This window comes from Canis aureus, chromosome 12, assembly GCF_053574225.1.
Source record: "Canis aureus isolate CA01 chromosome 12, VMU_Caureus_v.1.0, whole genome shotgun sequence".
Classification (NCBI taxonomy): Eukaryota; Metazoa; Chordata; class Mammalia; order Carnivora; family Canidae; genus Canis; species Canis aureus.
Window position 1 is genome coordinate 14,914,518 of NC_135622.1, and position 24,794 is coordinate 14,939,311.

The 24,794-nt window shown below is 45.1% G+C and overlaps 1 protein-coding gene across 12 annotated transcripts in view; it reads right to left on the bottom strand.

The window, feature by feature from the left end:
* SFXN5 (sideroflexin 5) overlaps window positions 1-24,794 on the bottom strand; it is a 122,683-nt gene that overhangs the window by 86,083 nt on the left and 11,806 nt on the right. For all 12 annotated transcript variants that reach the window (XM_077842900.1, XM_077842893.1, XM_077842898.1 and 9 more), the window contains one exon: window positions 12,498-12,575. In XM_077842900.1, the coding sequence (XP_077699026.1) occupies window positions 12,498-12,575 (78 nt within the window). The remainder of the gene's footprint in view (window positions 1-12,497; window positions 12,576-24,794) is intronic.

The following is a 24,794-nucleotide window of genomic DNA, read 5'->3' on the forward strand; positions in this document are numbered from 1 at the left end:
GAGATAGAAACAGACCTTAGGACATAAGTTGCTGAAATCTGGGGTTGTTTGTTACAGCACTTGGCTCACCCTGCCTAATACAGAAGTTTAAATAAGATGTGTATATGTAAAATACTCAGCCCATAGGACATGTGCCATGAATGCCTAAAATAGAGAAATCATTCAAGTAAGTAATATTTTTTAACAGATTTAATTATTATTTTTTTTAGATTTTATTTATTATTCATGAGAGACAGAAACAGAAGCAGAGACAGGAGAAGCAGGCTTTCCATGGGGAGCCCAATGCAGGACTTGATCCCAGGACCCCAGGACCACACCCAAGCCAAGGGCAGACACTCAACCACTGAGCCACCCAGGTACCCCAGGATTTAATTATTTTTCAAAGCAACTTCATCTCTATCGTCATTCCTACAACATGCCTGTGAGATGGATAGATTATTTTCAGACAAGGTAACTCATCTCAGATTAAGTAACTTAGCCAGGGTCCCTAGGGGCTGGTGGCAGGATGGAGATGGGCCCCCAGGCTCACATGTTCTCCCTACCCTCCAGGGGCCGCTGGACCAGTTCAATGTCTGGTCTGGTCAGGGTGACTGCCAAGCCTGAGGCACAAGAAGAGGAAGAGAGTTTGCTGACCTCATCCTGGGGCCCCAGGACCTCCTCCTTGCAGCCCTGTGGCTGATGCCCCTCGCCAGTATCTGCTGCTCCCCTCCTACCAAAGTCCAGCTCAGCAGCACAGGGCTTGGAACCCATAGGCACATCCATGCTCTCAGGTTCAAGGACTGCCTCTTCCATACCCACCAAGGAGCAGGGGTGGGGGTGGCAGCCAGAGGTGCTCATCAGCAAAGGCAGAAGTTCAGCAGGGGTGTCAGTGGGTCAGGCCAGGGACCCAGAGCCGCAGAGGTGTTCCCCACCCTGTGGTGACACCACCACACCCATGGCCCTGGGAGGCCGGTGTCACAGAGAAGAGGCGATGACAAAGTCTCACACAGTATTTCCATGCTTCTCCCTTTGGCTGAGCACCTTCTCTCCCATTAATGATTTCATTCTCAAACGCAGAAACCTGCTCTATAGGTGAGGTGAGGAAACCAAAGCTCAGAGTCACCTTCAAGGTCCCGGGCAGATCCAGAACTACAGTTCATGACCTCTGACTCGGTTCCATTCATCCTCACTCATTCATTCATTCACATTTAGGGAACAAGCAATATGTATGAGACATCCTTCTGAGGGCTTTGAATGTACTAACTAAACTAATCTCCTCAACAACCCCATGAGGCAGGGACTAACCCTCACTTCATAGATATGGAGACTAAGGCACAGACAACTTCCGTGACTTTCCCAAAGTCCCACAGTAGCACTGGGATCTGAACACAAGCAGCGTGGTTCCAGACCCCCCACTGCTGACCACCACATGCACCCATCTGTAAGTGCTGGCACACCGACACATGCTGTTCTGTCCCTTTCGGCATCTATGTGTTTCAGAGACCTTTCCGTACCAGTGCACAGAGAGCTACCCTCCTCTTCCTAACAGAAATTTTGAGTGAATATATTATAAACTGTACCCTATGAGTGGACTTTGACACTATATTCCATCATTTTTTTGTGGAAAAATATACATAACCTAACATTTACCACTTTAAGCATTTTTAAGTGGCAGTTCAGTGGCATTAAGTACATTCACATTGTTGTACAGCCATCCACCATCCACCTCCAGAACCTTTTCATATTCCCCATCTGACACTCTGTAACCAGTAAGTCCTAACACCTTATTCCTCCCTCCCCCAGCTCTGGGCCCCACCGTCCTACTCTCCATCTCTCTGAACTGACCACTCTAGGTATTTCATATAAGTGGAATCATATGGTATTTGTCCTTTGTTGACCATGCCATCTTTTACTATCATAACCATGTTCCAGTGAATTCCTCTGAACCTATCATTATTATATCATCAGTATGTAAAGAAAAAAAAGAATACAGGTAGGCAGATATCTCTGGCAGGATTCAGAAGAAACTAAAGTTTTCTCTAGGGAGAGGAACCAGCAATTAAGGAAACTTGTTTTTTTATCCTCTACTTGCTTTATATCTTTAGAAGTCTGTACATTGTTCATATGTTCCCCATTCAAAATAATTGTTAGGGCAGCTTGGGTGGCTCAGCGGTTTGGCACTGCCTTCGGCCCAGGGCGTGATCCTGGAGACCTGGGATTGAGTCCCGCGTGGGCTCCCTGCATGGAGCCTGCTTCTCTCTTTGCCTACGTCTCTGCCCCTCTCTCTCTCTTTCTGTGTCTCTCATGAATAAATAAATAAAATCTCTTTAAAAATTGTTGAAAAAATCACAAGTAACCACTAGAGAAATAGAAATACGGTGTACAACTTCTAAACTCTCTATTGACTTCTTATGGCACAGACTGTTAAGTGTCCAACAAAATCTATGTCCCCTTCTTCCAAAATAACAGAACAGTGGTGGGCAGGTGGCAGATCTAGTGCACTGCACTTCCCGGCCTCCTCTGTGGTTTGGCTCATCCAGGGGACTGAGTCCCCCAGTGGCATCTCAGGGGAAATGAAATGTGCCTCTCCCTGGCCAGCACCCACCACCCCTCAACCATGCCTTTGTCTCCTTCCTGTTAGCTGGCACAGGTATATGGCTGCAGCCCACCCTGGGCCATGCAGAGAAGACAGTCCAGGGAGATGGTGTAGAAATAGGATGGAAGGAGGCTGGGTCCCTGAATGATCCTGTGCAGCTGAGCCATCTGCCCACCTGGAACTTGAACTGTTTCATGGGAGAGAAAGAAATTTCTACCTTATTTGAGCTGGTACATTTTGAGATATTTTCTTATAACAGTTAGTATAACTCTAAGATAACCTGTTTGGGATTACAGGAAACTGCCTCCCATGATATCAGGGAGGCCTTTCCAGAGACAGAAGAAGGAATGAAAACTAAAATAGTGTTTGAGGCTCTTCTTGTGACAACTGGCAATGCTCCCACCTCAGGAGGCAGGTGAGATGGGAGGGACATCTTCATTTAAACTAAAATTCCTAGTCATGACCTGAACTTGTTTGCACTTATCCATCTCTAGGCTGCAGCAACAACAGTCAGAGTCATAGCTTTTGGTTTTGACTCAGCCACAAATTTGCAGTCTCTTGTACAAGCCATTGCATACTGTAGACTTAGATTTTTTTAAAAATTAACCAGGCAGGGGGCACCTGGGTGGCTCAGTCAGTTAAGCGTCTGGCTTTGGCTCAGGTCATGATCCCAGGGTCCCGGGATTGAGGCCCGCGTTGGGCTCCTTGCTGGGCAGGAAGCCTGTTTCTCCTTCTGCCCCTCTGCCTTCCCTTGCTCATTCTCTCTCTCTATCTCAAATAAATAAATAAAAATGTTTGAAAAAATTAATCAGGCAGGGAAGGAAGGGCCCCTTCCTGTGTGACACCAGACTCAGCCTGTAGAGAGAGCATAACAAGGACTCGGATCTGAACCCTGGGTCTGGGCTTTTCCCTGGGACCCCCCGGACCCATGAGTCAGATGCTGGAGGCAGTAATGGCAGCAGAAGCACATGCCAAGAGCTGGTTGCTAGCTTGAAGTTTCCCAAGTCAGTCCTGCAAACAGAGTACAGGCGAGGATCATCCTGGGATGTGAAGCATTTGATGAGAGGCAAAGGAGGTCCAGTGGACAGTTCAGCCACCTGAGAATCTAGGGCAGGGAGTCCTGGCATCTCTTCAGCCTGTGAAGCAGCTGCACTTTAACCAGCAAATTCCTCAACATGGCATGTCTCTTCTGGCTTAGCCCATGTCACTCTATGCCTCTGGTGGAACATAAAAATGTGTGGCCCCAATCCTCTGAAGCTTACTCGCTGCAGCAACAAACCAGTGTGGACTTTAGACTTTGGACCTTGCTTGATTTTTCAGCTTGGGCAATGAGGACAGAGTGGGGGTAGGGGAAGCAGTCTGGGTGAGAGGTTGCTGGAACAATGTAGAAGTTTGCTGCTTTCAGAAATGTCCAGTGTCTCAGCAGAGCTGCTATCTGAATATTAGAATATTAGAAGCCCAGTGGAGATGCCAGAGAGGAGTGGAGGGTGGGCAGAAGGAAAAGCCCTGCTTCTGGGGGAGGAGTAGGGCATACCCCCAGCACCCAGACCCCAGATGGAGGAGCCACCGCCCCCAGTCTGGCTCACTCCCCTTCCCCTCTGCCTCCTTCCAAGCTGCTTTTCCAAACCTCTAAAGGCAGCAAAGACAGAGCCTATTTAAAACAACCTCCAGAAGGTAATTAAACAGAGCCCGAAGGGGATCCTTCTGTAAAGCAAAGGATGCCTCCATAAAACAAACAAACAAAAAAAACTTCCTAATTTATCATTTGGGCCAATCCCATTACTCCTTACCATTAATTTTGTTGCCATGGTTACTCCCAGGTAATATGTACATATGCAAGTCTATGTGGGGTGAAGGTACCCCCCCCCAGTCCTATAGATTCATAAAAGGAGAAAGAACATCCCCCCACCACTGGTTCAGCAGCAGTCATTTCTTCTGTATATGTGCAGCTTCCCTAAGAATACAGGCCTTGGAGTCAAACCGTGGTTTGAATTCCAGATCCCCCACCTGCTGGCCATGTGATTTGGGGCAATTTACTCAATCTTTTTTGCACCTCCGCTTCCTCATTTGCAGTATGGGGGTATGAACACTGACTTTCAAGGTTATTGCAAAGATGAAAGAAAATACATTTATTCAACAACAAATATTCCCTGAGCACCTACTATGTGCTGGGCACTACTCTGAGCACCCACAACACATCAATGAACAAAATGGACCAAAAATCCCTGCTTTTGCGGAGTTCATAGTCCACTGGCAACCGAACATAAACTAAAAATAATACAAATAAAAATAATAAGTAATTTCTCTGATATGTGAGAAGGATGGGCGCCTCAGGAAACCTGGAAGAGTGGTGCAGGGTAGGAAGGTGTGTGCGTTGGCAGTGAGAAGGAAGAGACAGGTAGTCAGGGTAGTTGTCCTTCAGGTAACACTAGAGGAAATACTTGAAGGAGAGAGTGAGTCATGCAGATATCTGGTGGGAGATTAATCTGACGGCCAGAACAGCCAGTGCAAAGGCCCTGAGGCAAAAGTGGTCCTGCTCCACATATTTAAGAGACAGCAAAGGAGGTCAGTGTGACTGGAGTGGACTGAATAAGGGGAGAGGTGTAGAAAACAAGATCACAGAGAAACTGGGTTTCTGCAGGCTGTGCTAAGGACTGTGGCTTTTACTGAGTGGAAAGCAGGGACACGATGCAGCTTTCTGAGCAGTGGTTCTTATGGGGGTTGATTTTGCACCCAGGGGACATTCAGCGATGTTTGGTTGTCACGACTTGGGAGGGGTTGCCACTGGCATCTAATTGGTAGGAGCCAGGGCTGGTGCTAAATATCCTAGTGCACAGAACAGCCCCCACAACAAAGAATTACCTGGTCTCAGATGCCAACAGCACCAAGGCTGAGAGACCCTGGAACCAACGAGCAAGTAAAATAGTGTATGTGTTCACAGATCACTCTGGGTGCTGTCCTGGAAATGCCACAGGGGGACCCAGGTGGAATAGGGAGAGCACCAGGAGGCCACCACAGTGGTCCAGCCCAGAGATGCATCTGGAGTGCCCAGTACAACACCCAGTTCATCCTGCAAATGCTTCAGCTAGGATCGGTCACTTGCCAGGCCCAATGATAAGGGTCAAACTGTGGCCAGCCAGAGGGTGGACTCCTGACCAGGATCCCGGAAGTCTGAGGCGAAGGGTCAGGGTAAGGAAGGGGAGGTGTCAGTCAAGGCTGCCCTTCAGCTAGCTTCTGACAAACCTGCTGACACCCAGAGAAGATTTGGGGTGCAAGTATTTTTAATTCCCTGGTATTTTCTCTGCTATTTTCAGCGAAGTCCAAACACAGCTGACCCCATTTCCACTGTGCCTGAGGAAGAGACTTGCAGGATCTCTTCCATCAGCTGCCCTTTCTCTTGGTAGATTGCTGGCAGACTCCACCTTTCATGGGGCCCCTGGGTGGCCAATAGTTTATGCTAGGTATAGAGTAGGCACTTAATAAGGTGAGCCGGTCCCCAGCCCCTGGGGGTTGTGAAATGATGGGCAAGAACAACCACTCAGAAGCCAACAGGGGCTCCCAGGGACTGGCCCACCTCACTCCTGCTAACTCCAGTAGCTTCCAAGCTGGTTTCCCTAATAGCACTTACCCTCCCCAGCCATATGGCACTCAGACTGATGCTACCCCAGTACATATTCAGGTTACTCCCTTGCTCAAGAGCTGCCCATAGCTTCCCTTTGCCCCAACACATCTAGCAACTCTACTGGAGTTTCAAAAACTTTTGCAATCTGAAACTTCCCAACTGCCTCTCTAGCTTCCTCTCTCTGGTCTCATCTTCTCTCCCTGCTCCTTTCCCTCCCCTGATCCCATCTCTCTCTCTCTCTGCTCTACTCCACTTCTCTCTCGGGGCCCATTCATTGTGGTGGGTTTCTGTCTACACTCTACACCAACCCCTTGTGTCCCCTCCCTGAGTCCTTCCTCACCCTCTGCATTCTCAAGATTCTCTCCCCACTGGACTCCTACCTGCCTCCACATGAACTTCACACAGACTAGCCTCCAGCCTCGTCTCTAGTGCCCGCTTCCATGTGGTCACTTCACCTGTGCTGGGAGCTGGCAGTGTGAGGGCAGGACTAGGGTATGCTCACCTTCTGCTCAGGCCCACCTCCCAGAGCACCTACTATATCCAGGATGCTCAGCAGATGCCTGAAGCCTGCTCTCACTGTGTGAACTGCACAGGTGTGCATGGGCTGCAGACCTTCACAAATGCTAAGCTCCTCTGCCTGCCATGTTTACACACATGAGTTCACTCCACAGAGTATCCCCTTTCCTTTCAAATCCACCTTCAAGTTCTAGGTGAAAGGTGGGCATTGGATCTAGCCGGCTATGGGACCTTGGGTAAGAAATGTAACATCTTGGGATGCTTGGGTGGCTCAGTGATAGAGCATCTCCCTTTGGCCCAGGTCATGATCCTGGGGTCCTGGGATCGAGTCCTGTATCAGGATCTCTGCAGGGAGCCTGCTTCTCCCTCAGCCTATGTCTCTGCTTCTCTCTGTCTCTCATGAATAAAATAAATAAAATCTAAAAAAAAAAAAAAAAAAAAGAAAGAAATGTAACCTCTCTGAGATTCAGTTTTCTTGCCTGTAAAATGGGGTTAATACAGGCACCTACCAAATAGGGTTCCTGTGAATATCAACTGAAATATGTATAAAGTGCTAAGACTTGGTGTAATGCCTGGCACTTGGTAAACACCAAGTGAGTGGTGGCTCATTAGCACAAGGGAATCTTTCACCTTTAACCTCACCCATCTCCATGCATAACAAACTACTGCAACAACACCGTGGCATATAAAGTGAGCACAGCAGAGTCAATATCTAGAAATCTAGTCCAGCTGCCTATACTTACACTTTTGCTCTCATCTATGGCTTTGTTGTTTAACTGATAGCTCCAGTCTTTATCAGAGCTCCTCACATATCAAATTTCTACTTGTCAAGCCCAAAGGGTAAATTATGTTTACTTTTATTTTATCCTAAGGATGAATTTTTCACTGGTATAGCAACATTTTAATGAGTTAACAGTCTCTGGTGGAGAGATATAAGCTACCCACTAACAGAAGACCAAATAGAGGCCATCGGGTATGAACAATCCACTTGTGTATACCCACTGGTGAGATGTCATAACCAGAGGCCAGGTTAGATAACACACTGGTACGCAGGTTACCCAGGGCTGCCCATGACATCAAGACAGGTCTGCAGGCAATAGCAGGTAGCCAGGGGCTTCTGATCCACATGCCTAAAAAAGGATGTCTGAGCAGGCACAGAGCCCAGGGCAGATGAAGCTGTCCAGACTGAGATCACAAGCTACCCTGGGCCTGGATATAACTTGTGAGCAGGGCCGCCTGGACCAGGAATAGGGGACTATCCTTAACTCCAGATTGCTGAGGCTTCCCCAAATCCTGGGCTTATATATCATCACCCACCCACTCAATTCCTGTCTATGAGGCCAGAGGGTGTGTGGCTTGTAGATGGGGCTCAGGGAGGGAAGCACTGTAAGAGCTGCCAGAGCCCAATCCCTGATGCCCCGGAGAGCCAGGAGGACCAGAAAGGGAAGGAGAGGGAGGATCTGCTTAGTAATGGGGCCGAGCAGCAGGCTCCCACCTAGAGCAATGTGCTACCCTGCCACCAGATAGATACTACAGGCATCATCACCATGAGCCAGAATTGGGAAGTAGAACTAGCGCCAAGATCCCCGCAACCACCCCTCCTCCCAGCTCCCTGGAGGCACATGGGGGCTTTTAGGACAGAAAACAAAAGAGGCCCCAGGAAACAGGACAAGCAATCTAAGGCTACTGAAGGAAATAAGGGGGAAATACATGGCCACATTCCCCAAACTCTGGATGCTGGAGGGAGTCCCAAGAGGCCACCTCAGCCAGACGGAGATTGGGTTGGGAGCTGACAGAGGACAAGGAAGGTTTGGGGGGCTGAACTCACCTCTGATGGGTCCAAGAGGAACTGCAAAGGTCTGAGGACTACTCTAGCCTAAAGAGGAGCATGTCAGGTCATGCTACTCAGGCTCCTCAGTGCCTGTGCCAGAGGGAAGTACTGTGCTCAGGGATGATTTGGTCATGGCCTGTCCTTCCTAATGGCAGCACAGATGCCTGAAGATAGACCTGCCTAGCCATCACTGCCTCATCTCCCATCACCCCCCAGGGCCCTGCACAAGGATGTCTGGCCAAGGTGCTCCAATCAACTCACACATTTGCCCTCCTTTCAAGTGGCCAGGCCGCAATTGAGCACATTCATCTAGAATTCCCCTGGAGGAGCTTGCTATCTCTGCTCATGATGTGCTTCCTCACCTGGACGGCTCCTACACAGTGCTTCTCCTGGCCAGCCCCTTCTCATTCCTCAAATCCCAGCCAAGAAATCCCTTCTAGACAGTTTGTGCACATTACTCCTTCCTCTGCTCTCCCATAGTATTGTGGCTATTCATAATTGTTCCCTAGATTCTGGGGGTCCGTGAAACAAGATCCTCATCTACTTTCTTCCTTGTTCTCTCCCCCAGGCTCCAGCATCACAACTGTCCTGCAGGTGCTCCATAAAGACATATTAAATGAACTGGGTTGGGGAGAGCTGATGACTAAGCCACCTACCCCAGGAACATCCAACCAGTGTGTCATGGGCAGCCTAGAGCCTCAGCATGGGCTTTACACCTAAAGGTGTTAGAAAGCAGAGTTAATGCCTCATAAAGTTACCAAAAGAATGGAAAAGGAAACAACAGCAGAGTAGGGATAGCACTATGCTTTTGAATGGAAAACAAGTTTTAGTAACTGATCCAGTAGAGAGGAAGTAACCACCCCCTCAGTGCCTGCAGAGTGCATGCTTAAGGAGACAGTTGATTGCCCTCAAAACACCAGCAAAACTCAGGACTTGGAGAGACCAGGTACCATAGGAAAAAAAGGCTAATCATAAGCTAAACACAGGGAATTGGTTAAAAGTCTACCTCAAAGTAATAAGATCCCAAGACCTTCACCATACAGCAAGGTGACTCTTTAAAAAAAAAAAAAAAAAAGATTTTATTTATTTATTCATGAGAGACACAGAGAGGCAGAGACATAGGCAGAGGGAGAGGTAGGCTCCCTACAGGGAGCCTGATGCAGGACTCGATCCCAGGACCCCAGGATCACGAACTGAGCCAAAGGCAGGTGCTCAACCACTGAGCCACCCAGGTGCCCCACAAGATGACTCTTAACCACCATCACCTGTGTTCCCCAGATGCTGAGGGCTTATCAGCCTTCTGGAGAAACTGAATCCAAGTGATCCCAGACTTGGGAACATCCACACAGTGGAGGATGGGATTGGGTGAGATTCAAAGTAGGGAAATTAATTAAAGTCTGCAAAGCAACTATTGGGAATCCAGCCTCCTTCCCCTACTTGGCTTCCAGAATGCAGAGAAATGAGATGGTTACTGTATTTGCAAACAGGAAAAGAATTCTATTAAGAACAATTTTAAAAAGAATCAAAGAGCTCTTAGAAATTAAAATTATAGTAGCTGAAGTTAAAATTTCAATCGATATGTTGAAAATAAACTCAAGGACATTTCCTGCAAAGCCACAGAGAAGGACAAAGTGATGGAAGAGAAAAAAATATAAGTGTCAATCTAAGATGTCAAATATTTGACAAATAGGAGTCCCAGAATAAGAGGAAATTATCAAAGAAACAGTATAAGAAAATTTGCCAGAATTGAGAGTAGGAGTCTTCAGATTGAAAGGAGTTGCCAGGAACCCAAAATAATAAATTTTAAGAGAAGGCATTGTGGAATTTCAAAAATAAATATAATAGAAAACATACTAAACATTTCCAAAGAGGGAAAATGAGTTACTTACAAAGAATCAGAAATTAAATATATCAGATTTCCAACAGCTGACAATGAGAATACATTTTCCAATACTGAGAAGACAGTAAAACAAGGTCTTCAAAATTCTGAAAGAAAATGTCTGTAAGCCTAGGATTTTCTTCTCAGCCAAACTGTCAGTTAAGACTAAGTGTAGGGGCACTTGGGTAGCTCAGTTGGTTGGAATCTGGCTCTTGATTTCTGCCCAGGTCCTATCAGGGTCATGGGATCAAGCCCCACATTGGGCTCTGTGTTTGGCATGGAACCTGCTTAAGATTCTCTCTTTACCCCACCCCCTCCCCCACCAACAAAAAGCCTTAAAAAAAAAAAAAAAAGACAATGCAGAATGACAATTTTCAGACTTAAAAGAACTCAAAATTTTCTTCCCACAGGGACACCTGGGTGGCTCAGCTATTGAGCATTTGCCTTTGGCTCAGGGCATGATCCTGGGGTTCCAGGATCAAGTCCTGCATCAGGCTCCCCACAGGGAGGCTGCTTCTCCCTCTGCCTATGTCTCTGTCTCTCTCTGTGTCTCTCATGAATAAACAAATAAATCTTAAAAAAAATTTCTTTACATTTACTTTTTTTTAGAAAGCTACTGAAAGAGGTATTCTACCAAAATGAAAGTGTACACCAACAGGAAGACCTAGAGCTGGAGGAGGGAAAATTTCAAGGGAAAAAAAATAGAACTGAAGGACAGAGGTCTTCAGATTGAAAGGAGGCACTTAAAGTATCAAAATGCTGCTAGGATGTAGTAAGAGATCAAGAAGGTATAAAGAAAACCATGCCAATGTGAAAAACTTAGGGAATCATTAATTCCAGGTAAAATATAAAATTAAACAAGAGAGAAAACAAAAAACAGTAAATCCTATTTATATCATTGTGAATACTGAATATCCACAAACCCTCAAATCCATGACAACTATTTTGGGAGAGTGATGAGGATGGGGGAGAGACATGTGGTTTTTTATGGGGGTAAATAACAAGAGAGCTGAATCCAGCTGAATACAAAAGAACAAGTTGAAAAATAGGACTATAGGTAAGCATATTAGTTTGTCATAGATTCCTATCTGAAGAAATAACTAAAAGTATTTGTTTCTAGAGAAAAGGAATGGGAATTGAAGGGGGATGGGAGCAGCATACTATTTTTCCTTCTGGTATTTTAGTACTATTTGACTTTTTGAACTATGCACATATATTACTTTGTTTTGGAGGGGTTTTTTTTAAGCCTTTATTTATTTGAGAGAGACAGAGTGAGCAAGAGAGCACAAGCAGGGGAAGTGGCAGAGAGAGAGGGAGAAACCCAACATGGGGCTCCATCCCAGGACCCTGAGATCATGACCTGAGCTGAAAGCAGATGCTAAACTGACTGAGCCACCAGGTGCCCCTGCATACATATTACTTTGAAAAAAAAAAGTGTGAAATTAATTTTTAAGATTTTGAAAAAGAAAAACTTTGACATGTTAACCGTGTGTCCCTATAATCATTAAAGTAGCCCTATAGTGCATCCCTCTACCTTTCCTCCAGCCCAAAAACAACCATTAACATTTCACTTAGCTCTAGTTCAAAGTCCTAACTGATATTTTAAAAAATAAAATCAGTGTCCTAGCCTAATTCCCACCATACTCCCTTGTCTTTCCCATCCTTATCCTGAACTTTTGAGTAGTGGTATGCTAGTAAATGTTTAAAAATTAGTTCTTTTGGGAAGAAAGTCCTGGCTTATAGCATTTGCCAATTTCCATGGTGTAAAATACTTCCACATGGCTGATTTCAAGCTACCACTCTGACATCACCGAATGTGAGTTGAGAATATATATACATATCAGCTCCAGGAAATTATGGTATTTGCGCCTCTCTTGCCTTATCAGCATCCATGCTTTCCATGAGGTTCAGGGTATGAGGGAGAGTTCAAAGTCTCCTCCAAAAAGCCGGAAGTCCACACGGCTATGTAGTAGCAGTAGAAGTGGATAATGAAGGCAAGAGAGTGGTTCTGCTACAGGGAAGGGGATGTAGCTTTGCCACCTTCCTCCCCACCCCCTACCTCTAGCAGAATTACCTGTTCATTGGTGACACCTGGGTGCAGGGTCCCATGCTTGTAGTCCTCCAGCAGCTGCACAGCTTCTCTGAGACGTCTCTACAGGAGAAAGAAAAAAGACATTGAGCGGCACAGATCCAAGACTCCTGCAACTCTCTCCTTTGCAAACAATAAGGAAGGATACAATTTAAGTGTCCTTCCATGGGGAAATGGCTACATGACAGTGTTCTGATAATAGCATGGAACATTATTAGGCAGTTTAAAAAGTGAAGTAGATCTGTATGTGATTCCATCTCCAACATATTTTTTTGAGTGAGAAAATGAATTGCAGAGCCGTATGATGCCATTCATTATACCAAACAAACAAAGCCCACACACACATAGAAAACAATATTTTCTATGAGAATATTTATATGTGTAAATCCACCAAAAAAGCTCTAGAAGGAGACCCACCAAACTAGTGACAGGAGTTACATTGGGGTAGGAGGAACAGCTCCAGATTTGACAAGGGGCGTCAGGAGGAAATTTAATCTTAATTGTAATATTGAAAGTTTTTATAAAGATAACATATTTATGTAATACTCATATAATTTCTTTTCAACATTTTTAAAACACTAGCAGAGATTTACATACTAAAGTGCATATGGCTATAGTAACTGGTGTGGAAAGAGAGAGAAAAAAAAGAGGCTAGAATTGTATCATCTGTAAAATCTTTTTTTTTTTTTTCCATGAGAGATACAGAGAAAGGCAGAGACACAGGCAGAGGGAGAAGCAGGCTCCATGCAGGGAGCCTGATTCAGGACTCCATCCTAGGACCCCAGGATCATGCTCTGGGCCAAAGGCAGGTGCTAAATCGCTGCGCCACCCAGGGATCCCCTCATCTGTAAAATCTTAAAAGCTAAAGAGGGATCCCTGGGTGGCGCAGCGGTTTGGCGCCTGCCTTTGGCCCAGGGCGCGATCCTGGAGACCCGGGATCGAATCCCACGTCGGGCTCCCGGTGCATGGAGCCTGCTTCTCCCTCTGCCTATGTCTCTGCCTCTCTCTCTCTCTCTCTCTCTGTGACTATCATAAAAAAAAAAAAAAAAAAAGAGACAGCAAGGCAATAGAAGGCAGCCTTTGTCCACCAAAATATTTGTATAAGAATTATTCATAGCTTCACTACTCAAAAAGCCCCAAATTGCAAACAATCCAAATGTTAATACTAGAATGCACAGGTAAATTATAGTATATGTACACAATGGAAATTACACAACAATTTAAAAAGCAAACTACAAATACAGTTTACAACATGGATGAATCTCTCAGACAGAATGTGGCAAAACATATTTTCCAGAGACGGATGCTCTAATATCTTCCATGCCCCATTCTCTTCTAGAACCTTCCCACAGCCCCATTAAGAAGTAGAGTCCATGTGTCCTCCTGCTGATCCTGGGCAGAGTACAGCTGAAGTGAGGCTATGTGACCCCTGAGGCTGTGTCATAAAAATGCCCTGCACTTCCACCTTGTTCTCTTGGGATAGTCACTCGGAACTCAGCCATCATACTGTGAGGAAGGCCAAGCTGCATATGAAGAGACTCACCTGGACAGGTTTGAGGCCCTGGCTCATGGCTACAACTGAGCAGCAACTCACCCACCATGCAAGTGATCCATTTTGAAATGGACTTTCCAGTCCCCCATCAAACTGCCCCAGCAGATGCTACACAGAATAGCAATGGGCCAACCCTTCCAAGCCCTGCTCAAACTGAAGATCAGTGAGCAAAGGAATGGAGTATTGTTTTAAGCCACTACAATTTGTTATACGGCAATGAAAGGCTGATACACATAATGAAGTCTGATGCCAAAGAGTATGTATAGATTTAAAAAACAGGCAAGCTAATCTAACTAACCTGGTGTAGGTCATGACAGTGTTACTTTTGTGAGGGGGCAGGGTGCTGATTTGGAAAAGACATGAGGGAACCCTTCAAGGTAATGGAAATGTTCAATGTCTTCATCTGAGTGGTGGTTACGTGGGTATAAACAAAAGTCAGGGACACCTGGGTGGATCTGTGGTTGAGGGCCTGCCTTTGACTCAGGGTATGATCCCAATGTCCTGGGATCGAGTTCCGCATCAGGCTCACTGCATGGAGCCTGCTTCTCCCTCTGCCTGTGTCTCTGCCTCTCTCTGTGTGTGTCTCTCATAAATAAATAAATAAAATCTTAAACAAAACAGAAGTCAAAATGTATTAAGCCATTAACTTAGGATTTGTGCATTTTACCATATGCAAGGCTATACCTCAAAAAATTAACAAGAAACAGAGAACAGTCATAGAAGCCAGCCTATGTCAAGGTGAGACAAGGGACTCAGACATCAGGGTTGTCCAGAATGGGCAAAGAAACCCAGTGAAGCTGCCGCGTCCCCATGATCTCCTCCTTTTTTTTTTTGTTCCCCTTTTAGTAGAAGGACAAGGCTAGCTGAGGATGGAAATGCAAAGACCTCAACAGAAGCCCCTTGGTCTGACTGCAGGATGCAGTACCAGGAAGGGCATCCAGTAGGGCAGCCAGGGTGTTTGCTGAGCCAGCTGATGAACAGTCCCGTAGGATGGGAAATGAACAGCCACTTCCTGTACTGCAAGAGCAGGACTCACTGCCAGTCCAGACCAGCCAGCCAGACCAGCTGACCCGTCAGGCCTGTCTGTGAAGTACCTGTGACCAACACTGGTCTAATCCAGGGCATCAAGGGCAGGGAAACTTCTCACGTAGGAGCAGCCTGACTGCTGGGAAGTACTGCCCCTCCCCTTTCAAATGTATGCATATCAACTCCAAAATTCCAGAGTCTCTCCCCAGAATCTCTTTCCAAATTGGAAATAGCTTGGTGGGATATTTGTGTGTGTTGTGGGGGGCGCGCAGGGGGGGGTGATGTAAAGAGGGCACTTAACCCATGCCGTTTAGAGAAAATGTCGGAAAAAAATAGATAAGCACAAAAGGTAATTTTAAATCACTCATAAACACACCACTGAGTTAACTACCGCAAAAGTGAGGATGGTTTAAAAAGACTGAGGATGATTTTCCTCCAGATTTAATGCATTTGTTTTTCAACAAAACGGGACCATGTTGATTGTTTGTTTTAACTTGCGTAAGGTCACATGGCTGGAAAGTGAAAAGTTTAGTGTTTGTACCCAGAATTTAGTCAGACTCTTGCTGGGTGCCCCCCACCCCTCTGAAAGCCTCCTGGGACGAGGCAAGCTCCCCACCCCAGGCCAGCTTCCTCCCACGCCGCAGCCTCTGCCACGGGACAATGAATGCTCTACTTTCCAGCGCTGAATGGTGAATGGCCGCATGTTCTCATTATTTTCCCACTCCAGGGATTCTCCCGAGTTCCTATAACAACCTGGCCAAACTCCATCTCATTTGACACAGTCATCAAAGGGAGGCCTCCTGCCACAAGAATGAGTTCCAAAGAGCTCTGATCTTGGCATGAGTTGAGGGAGAACTAAATCCAAAGTTCCTGAAGACAAGTCTGAGAAATTAGGACTGGAAGAAGCTAGAACGTGCTTTTCTGTTGCTCTGCCATCCCAATGCTCAGCCAGGCCCCTCTGTCAGAAGCTGAGGGGCTGGGGCTCAGGTCCCCTGTGGGGCAGCCAAAGCCCCCAGGACACACTTGCTTTAAGAGCTCGCCAGGCCTCACTGTTCTCAGGACTGGGCTCTTCATGGCAGAGAATGGGGACATTACTGGGGAGCCCTGAGGAATGGGAGGAGGGTTTTCCCTGCTTTAAACCCTCCTCTCACCCCCATGCATTGTGATGCTTGAAAGAGGAGCCTTGGGCACTTGAGGGCTGGGGAAAGCTGGAGGTCTGTGGTCGGGTGAACTTTGCAGGAAGTCTTTTCAACTAGGAACAAAGAGGCAGCCAGGCCCTGAATGCAAAGGCAGCTAGGAGCTAGGGCGATGAAAGGCTGCAGGCCCTTCTCTAGAGCCCTGGGCCAGGGGAAGGGTTGGCCCAGGTTGCTTCTCAGACTCCCTCATTTGGTTTGCCTGCCTCTAGCTCACCTGCTAGAGTGTCACCTTGAGGTTGTCTACTTGTATTTGACTGGGGCATGGTCTCCAGAAGGTCCTTCTGGAAACACTGGCACCTGGAAGGTCTGCTCCAGGGCAGAGAATTTGAACAGAGGAGAAATCTGGATCCAAGGGTCCTGCCCCAAAGTCCTGAGAGGTAGGAGGAAGCAGAGGGGCAGGCATGGGGTGTTAGGGTGGTGGTCAGAGAGAGCAGGACACAAAAAGGAAAGCTGGGGAAAGAGTCATCAAAAACAAAACTAATCTTTTTTGTGGGGAGAGGGGCACCATAGCCCACCCTCAAACTAAATTCAGACTGTATGGAATCCCTGCTTGGCTAAGAGAGGATGTCAAAATGATATAAAAATGTATTATAATAATATTTAATATATTAAATACATGTTGGCCATGATAGCACCTGACAGGATGAGTAGCACTCACCTCCACTTCCGGTAAGGGACCATTCCCTGTCCGGGTGGTGCCTGCAGGTTCCCACCTCCTGACCTGATTCATACTGTTCACTTTATCAGGACCCTCTTGCTCCCCAACAGTCTATGACCATCCCCATCTATCCTTCCAGGCTCAGTGCCATCTTCTCCACGAATCTTCCAGAAATGTTCTCCTTTGCCTCTGAATAGTCAGAGTGCATTTATTTGGTTTGCATCTCTCTGAGGTTCCCAACCACTTAAGCACCTGTGTGTCCCCGTTATCTGACAGAGATTGTGCAGTGCAGTGACGGGGGTGCTGGTTTCAGGTACATCTGCAGATCCACAGGACCCATTCACCCCTGTCCATTCTTATATGGGGCTATGCATAAGAGAGATTTAACAAAAATGAGTCATTGAGGCTGTTGGGGGAGAGGTGAAGGCTATGGTCAGGGTTAGGAATCCAGGTTCCAAAGCCACAGACCAAAGTCGCTCGATGGTGATGCTCGTTGGACAGAATCCCAGAATTACAAGAGACCATGCCCTATTCACATAGGATATGGATAAGAACACCCCTTTGTATGCATCTATCATAGAACCATCTAGGCCACCCCCTCTCTGAAATAATCGGGACCAGAAAAAGGAAGGGCATTTCCATGCCCAGGGTCACAGAGGGGCAGGCAGAAGGCAACCTAGAAACCCCAAATCCCCTCAGTCCCAGTTCTGGGCCATTTCCACAAAACATCAGCATGGAAGACCTTATTATTCTCGTAACAGTAATAGAAAGAAGGGTGGTCTCCCAGTGATTTCACAGCAATGCCTACATCCCCCAGAGCTAGGGGGGCAGGGCACCTCTGGTAAGAAATGGAAGGGCCTTCTTTACTCTCATTCAAAGCCAGGCCCAGCCTGACACAGAGAAACAAGCATTCAAACATGGGCACTTCAGGCAAAAGGGAGACTTTGGGAATCTCAATGCTTGCAGAACTTTAAAAGAATAAAAATTAAAAAGGCAGCATCAGGGGCCGGGGGAATGAACTGACAATGGTGAGTGCGTGAGAGAACGAAGCAGGGATGGCTGATGGAAGGCAGGGGGAGGGGAGGGCAACAGCTGATGTCACATCATGCCTTGATTGCTCAGTACCTGTTCTCACCTGGGTCAGTCTTGCACCTGCCCAAGGCAGAACCATCATTCTCACCTTGGCCACAATGATGGCCTGAACCATTTTTATTGTGGCTCTAAACGCTAGGACTTGGGGCATGATTGACTTGGGGATGATGATTTATAGGCAGATAGAGTCTCAAGCCCTTCTCTTGTCTTCCCTTATCCTTCCCAAGCCCCTTCTTGTTTCCTCTTGGCAGTCCTGGGACCCACAGGGTTAAACATCTGTGCTGAGATTGGTCCTTGGCTCCCCATGGCCCCAGGCACCCTCAGGGAGGCCCAAGGGAAGGGGAAACCAGGGGCACCTAGGGAAAGGCTCTGCTTTCCTGTGGCTGACCTGTGGTCACTTTCAGGTGGCCCATGAGAGGTAAACAGATATAATTCTGGCAGCATAATAGAAGGTCCAACCCTTTAGAAAATAAATCTGTCTGGTTATCTCAAAAACTTTAGAAACAATCAGCCCTCCAGCCTGGGTAGCCTACTCTGGGGAATTTTTTTTTTTTTTTAAGATTTTATTTATTTATTTTGAGAGAGAGAAGGAAAGCAAGCTGAGCAGGGAGTCTGAGGTGGGTCGTGATCCTGGGACTCCAGGATTCTGACCTGAGTGAGCCAAAGACAGACACTTAACCCATGGAGCCACCCAGGCACCCCTGGGGAATTTATTCTAGAAAATAAATGTAGCAGAAGTGAAAAGTGATAGGTCCAAGACTATTTTTCTTGGAAAAGCAAAAGATAGGAAGCCACCTATGTGTTAGATCTAAGCATCTAAGAGGGACAGTTATATAGACTTTAAATTTTGATTTTTAAAAAGTATAAAGGGGGCGCCTGGGTTCCAGAGTCCGTTAAGCATCCAGACTCTTGGTTTTGGCTCAGGTCATGATCTCAGGGTCCAGGGATAGAGCTCCACAGCTGGCTCCGTGCTTAGCGAGGAGTCTTCCTAGGGATTCTCGCTCCCTTTCCCTTTCCCTCTGCCCCTCCTGCTCGTGCTCTCTCTCTTTCACTCTCTAAAATAAATAAATAAATCTTTTTAAAAAATAAAAAATAAGAATAAGTAAAAAATTAAAAATTATGAAGACTTGGAAATTAATGAAAAAAAGCAAGTAAGAAATGTTCAGGGTAATAAATAGGCCAAAAAATTCATACAGATACGCAAGAGCTTAAAATGTATAAAGGTACTGACATTTGGCTATTTTTTAATTAAAAATTCCATTAAAGATTTTTAAATTAGAATATCGATGCTGTCTAGAAGGCGTTTAAATGGACATCCTCAAAGAGATTAAGAGTACATTTATCATGATGAACACTGAGTAATGTATAGAATTGTTGAATTGTTATATTGTACACCTGAAACTAATGCTGTATATTAACTATACTGAAATTCTTTTAAAGTGTAGAGAAACATTATAATTAAAAAGTATTTTAAAAAAAGTATTTAGTTGAAGGGCACCTGGGTGGCTCAGTTGGTTAAACTTCTGACTCTTTTTTTTTTTTTATAAGATTTAATTTATTTATTCATGAGAGATACAGAGAGAGAGAGAGAGAGAGAGAGGCAGAGACACAGGCAGAGGGAGAAGCAGGCTCCATGCAGGGAGCCTGATGTGGGACTTGATCCCAGGCCTCCAGGATCACGCCCTGGGCTGAAGAAGGCTGCACTAAATCGCTGAGCCACCTGGGCTGCCCAGCATCTGATTCTTGATTTCAGCTCAGGTCTTGATCTCAGGGCATGAGTTTAAGCCCCACGTTGAGCTCCATGCCCAGCATGGAGCCTACTTAAAAAAAAATTTAGTTGGTGAAAAATTTAAAAATAAAAATAAATAAATGGACATCATCACTCACTATTATTGAGATTATAAACTGATATGATCTTGCTACAGGTTGGCATAATCTACAGGGCAATTTGGCAATATATATCAAAAGCCTTAAAATGTCTTATGTTCAGAAATTCTACTTCCAGGAATTTACGCAAAGAAAATAAAAAGAAATATGGGGAGATTTACGTACATGGATATTTATTGCAATATTATTTATAATGGCAAAAGACTTAAACCACCCAAGTGGGTCACAATAGAGAAAATTATTAAGTACTTTACAGAATAATCACATGATGGATTACTAGGTCATTATTAGATATATTTTGAAATAACATTTAATAACAAGGAAAAATGCTCATGATATGCTACATGGAAAAAAGAGTGTTATGCAAACATATATATCATATGATTCTCTGTACATATTCTATATAAAGAGTATACACACACACACGTACACACACATATTATATAAATCATCCTAATTTTGCAAATATGCATACAGCAAAATGTCAATGGTGACAATTTCTGGCAGGTGGGATTATGAGTTGTTTTTATTTTCTTCTTTAGCCTTTCATGTATTCCAGTATTTAGGGATTACTGCAAGAATCATATCACATCAGAAGGCACATAATGTCAGATTTTTTCACCAGTGATGCTAAGTTTGGTCACCTGGCTAAAGCGGTGTCCTCTGAGCTCTTTACTGTAAAGGTAACTTGTCCTCTTTGCTAACTCCTCTTCAGGGTGAGACTTACTTGAGAGCATATGCATATCCCATTTCCCTACAACTCGTTGCTCTATGCAAGTAGCATCCACTGATGATTCTGGTCAGAGTCAGTGAGTTCATTGAGCGTTACACAATGGTTCTTTCCTTCTACATTTATCAGCTGACATTCTTCGATGAAGACCAGCTTTCCTCTCCCACACTTTTAGTATTACTAAAAGTTAGTAATTATTAGTATTACTACAGATTCATGGACTTCTCCTCCTCCTCCTTCATGTTATTGTTATTATTGACTTGCAGATTTATTATTATTACTATTATGATTATTTAGTGTGTTATAACCACTGTTTTCATTCTTCTTAATGTTCAAAGTTCCCCAAATGTCACGAGGGGGGGTCCCTTCAAGCCAGTTCCTGCGTCTCCATCATTTCATGAGTGCCCTCCTACTTTCTGTAGCAGCTCTCCCTGTCCCAGATGTGGATTTGGCCACCTCTCCAAGAAGCTTCAGTTTCTTTTAGTAGGTAGCGGTATTTAGAAACCAAGATCTGAGTGCTAAATGTGTTCACTGTTACCAGGTACCATTGCTTCTATGCCCTTTCAATGAGCAGAGCCAGGAAACTGGGAAATTATAAACATAAATGTGTGTGTGTGTGTGCCACGAGTTCATATTCCACACTTCCAATTCAATATAATATCATGTAATCCTTTGTCCTTTCCCCTCCTCCGGATCTATATCCTCCTAATTTCATGGTGAGAACCCTGGTTTCCAACATCAATATAATTACTTATCTAGTCTATCCTACACTGAGTTCATGTTATTAACACTAATATTCCAGGTAGTTTTCCCTGACCTTCAGGATGATAATCTGTCAACCATTCATTCCCTTAAATAATTATTGAATTTATTTATTTATTTATTTTAATTATTGAATTTAGAAGAGCAAATTCCTTTCATCTTCAGCCCATAATTAAAAGTAACTTTGATGTCAGCTGGTACAACCTTGCCCTTAGAGATCTAGATCTAATTCCATGACCTAGGTGCAAAGCCAAAGCTGGGGCTGATCCTGTACACACTGCACCATGATAGGAGACTCACAGCTCCTCAAGATCCATCCCCTAAATAGTCTACTCTTGCAGAAATTTCAAGAACCAAGCAGACTTTACTGGCAACTTCCCAGGAATGATGGTGGAGGGGAGAATGGTACAACACATCAACAACTTTCACCACCCAGTAGTCATGACCAGTCTCAAGATAGCCCCAGTCACAGGCCTCTCAGCTCATCCCAGATGCTTGCTTTCCTTCCCACTGTTTCTCCCTCTCCTTCCTTCTCTCTCCTCTCTTGGCAGGATCGAAAACCACAATTCTTCCCCCTCTGTCAAGCAGACCAACCTCCTCTTCTGACGCCTTGCTCAAGACGTTCTTATGACAAAGACAGCCTTCTTCCTAAGAGAAATTATGGTGAATAAAATTTCCTACGCCTCATTACACATACAAGGGTTGGAATCTTTTTAAAGCTTGGTCAATTATAAGTGACAAACAAATTGCTGCAAAAGTCTCTCAAGATGTGTCTATCCATCGACTCAGCAAATGCCTCTCAGAACCAGGTCACCAGATGGCTCAAGCTGCCCAGGATCTTTCTATCTCAAGAATCTCCAGTTTCCTGAACCACCTTTTCATGTCTCCACAAACCTATCCCCGTCACGGGAAAACAGGTCTGTCCAGATCTCTTCCACCTGGGTGCCTGCCACCCCACACTCCCTCCCAGAGCACCAGCCAAGGACCCTGAGAGAGAAACAGTGCTCTGTAGATACTAGTCATGGTCTATGGACTGAGTCCAGCAGAAGAGGAACCTGACCCTCCTGGAAGTGCCACAGTTCATGGGGGACAGCCTCAGGTAACTCCCCTCTTTGCTTCTAATTTCTCATTGCTTCCCTGTAGATGGCCTTACTAAGCAACCTGCCTGGGCAAGAACCAGTGAGTAATGGACCTTCCAGAGTTTTTAGGCTTTGATGATGATCTATGGACAAAAACTTTCCAAAAGACCAGCATGTAGTGCTGGAAACAGTCCCCGACCAGGGAGCAAGGGGATGGGGGGTGTGAGTCTTTCTGAGAAGCCTAACCAAATCTTTGATGAGGGGAGGGGACGTGTGAAATTTGAAAAATATTTCAAAATTAAAGCTGTACTGTTTATTTTCTGGCCAGTAAATAGTTAAGTTGCTTTGTCATGTCAATTGCTGATAGGAGAAACAAGTCAAAAAGGGCTTAGTGATATACAGGAATATTGGGGCCATTCAAAATGCAAGAAAGATGTGGCACAAGGAGAAGAGGAAATGAAATGGTCTGGGAATGAGAAGAGGATGGATTGGAGAGGAAGGAGAATATAGGCCCCTGGCACAGCTGGCATACCGCCCTATAGCTGTCCAACCATCCTCAAAACCCCTGCCTACTTGTAGTAATCTGGGGAGCCTGAAGTACCTCCTGACCTTCTGTCTTTCTCCACCATTTCTCACTGTGCCTCAAACACACCCTTAGCACCTATCCTTTGAGCTAAGCACTGGCCTCTGTGGTCTTTTCCATCAAGCAGGTGGCATTTTTGTTGGGATTTATGTTACAACTGTATCTAGTTTTGCACCATTCCAGAGCTTTCTAAAAAGACACATAACCTAGGCCAGGTAAGTAGTTTCTCTAGCTTGGTGCTTTTCCAAACTTTTATATAGTCACATTGATGACTCCTTAGGAGAATCCAGACAGAGCTCAGAGTACAGCAGCCTTGACCTTAAAAGGGGCAGGTAAAGTCAGTCAGTAAAGTACCTGAGCCCTTTGTCCATGCTGAGTTCCAGTAGTAAACTACATATCAGGGTAATTCCCACTTTTCACATTACTGGGCTACTCTCCCAGGCCCCATTGGGATTGTTCTAGGCCCAGGTGCCCAGAAGGCCTTCTGCTACTTTCTATCATGACTTTTACCTCCCAGAGGGATCCATTCCTGGGCTGAGGCAAGCCAGTGCTCAATACAGAGAAGATGTGTGGAGAAGTGCTGCCAACACGGTAAGCCAACTCAAAGACTCAATGTCTTTCCTTGGGATATGTGGGGACCCAGCATGAGAGCTCAGGCCCTCTGCCACCTGAGTAATCTTGGGATTGTTACCCGACCAGCATGCAAACTGGTTAAGAATAAGGGTTCTGGAAATAAGCTTACCTGGATCATACACTGGCTCCACCATTAGCCAGCACCATGTGTGTGTGATTTAACTTCTGCTTCCTTATCTGTAAAATGGAACTTAGAATAATATTCACCAGGATGCCTGGGTGGCTCAGTGGTTGAGCGTCTTCCTTCGCCTCAGGGTGTGATCCTGGAGTCCCAGAATTGAGTCCCACATTGGGCTCCCTGCATGGAGCCTGCTTCTCCTCCCTCTGCCTATGTCTCTGCCTCTCTCTCTCTCTCTTTCTGTGTCTCTCATGAATAAATAAATAAAATCTTAAAAAAAGAATATCTACTTTGTAGGGTTGCTTTGAGTTAATCTTGATGAGCTAATGCATGTAAAACACTTGCAAACCTGCCTTGCTCAGAGTAAGTGCTTAACAAATATTTGCTCAAGTGCTCAAAAATATTTCACATATTTTATATGTGCATGCACTGCTATACACATACAACACCTATAAAAACATACTTCTTATGAAGGCTGAAACAAATCTGGCAATAAATTTAAATTTGACAATTCTACATCTTGGTAAGGATATAGAGCAACTGGAACATTGCAGATGTAGGGCCACTCTCAACAATGGTTTGGCAGCTTCCTATGAAGTTAAACGTACATTTACCACAGTTACCATATGAGCTAGCAGTCCCTTTCTAGTTATTTACTTAAAAGAATTTTTTTTCTTTTTCTTTCTTTTTTTTTTGCTGCAGACATTGGTAATTTATTGTTTTAGTCCAAACATATTAAAAATGGAAACTCAAAAAAAAAAAGGAAACTCAGATTACTTTTCTACCTGAAACAATTAAACTAGATTCTACTAAGATATAATGCTTAACACATTACAGCAATAAAGATGGTAATCCATTGTCTTCTATATCTACTAAAACCAAGATGGTAAAGCCAATTTGGTTGCAATAGTGTCATAAAGATAGAATATTAGCATCAAACAAAAATAAAATAAAATATGTCCACAC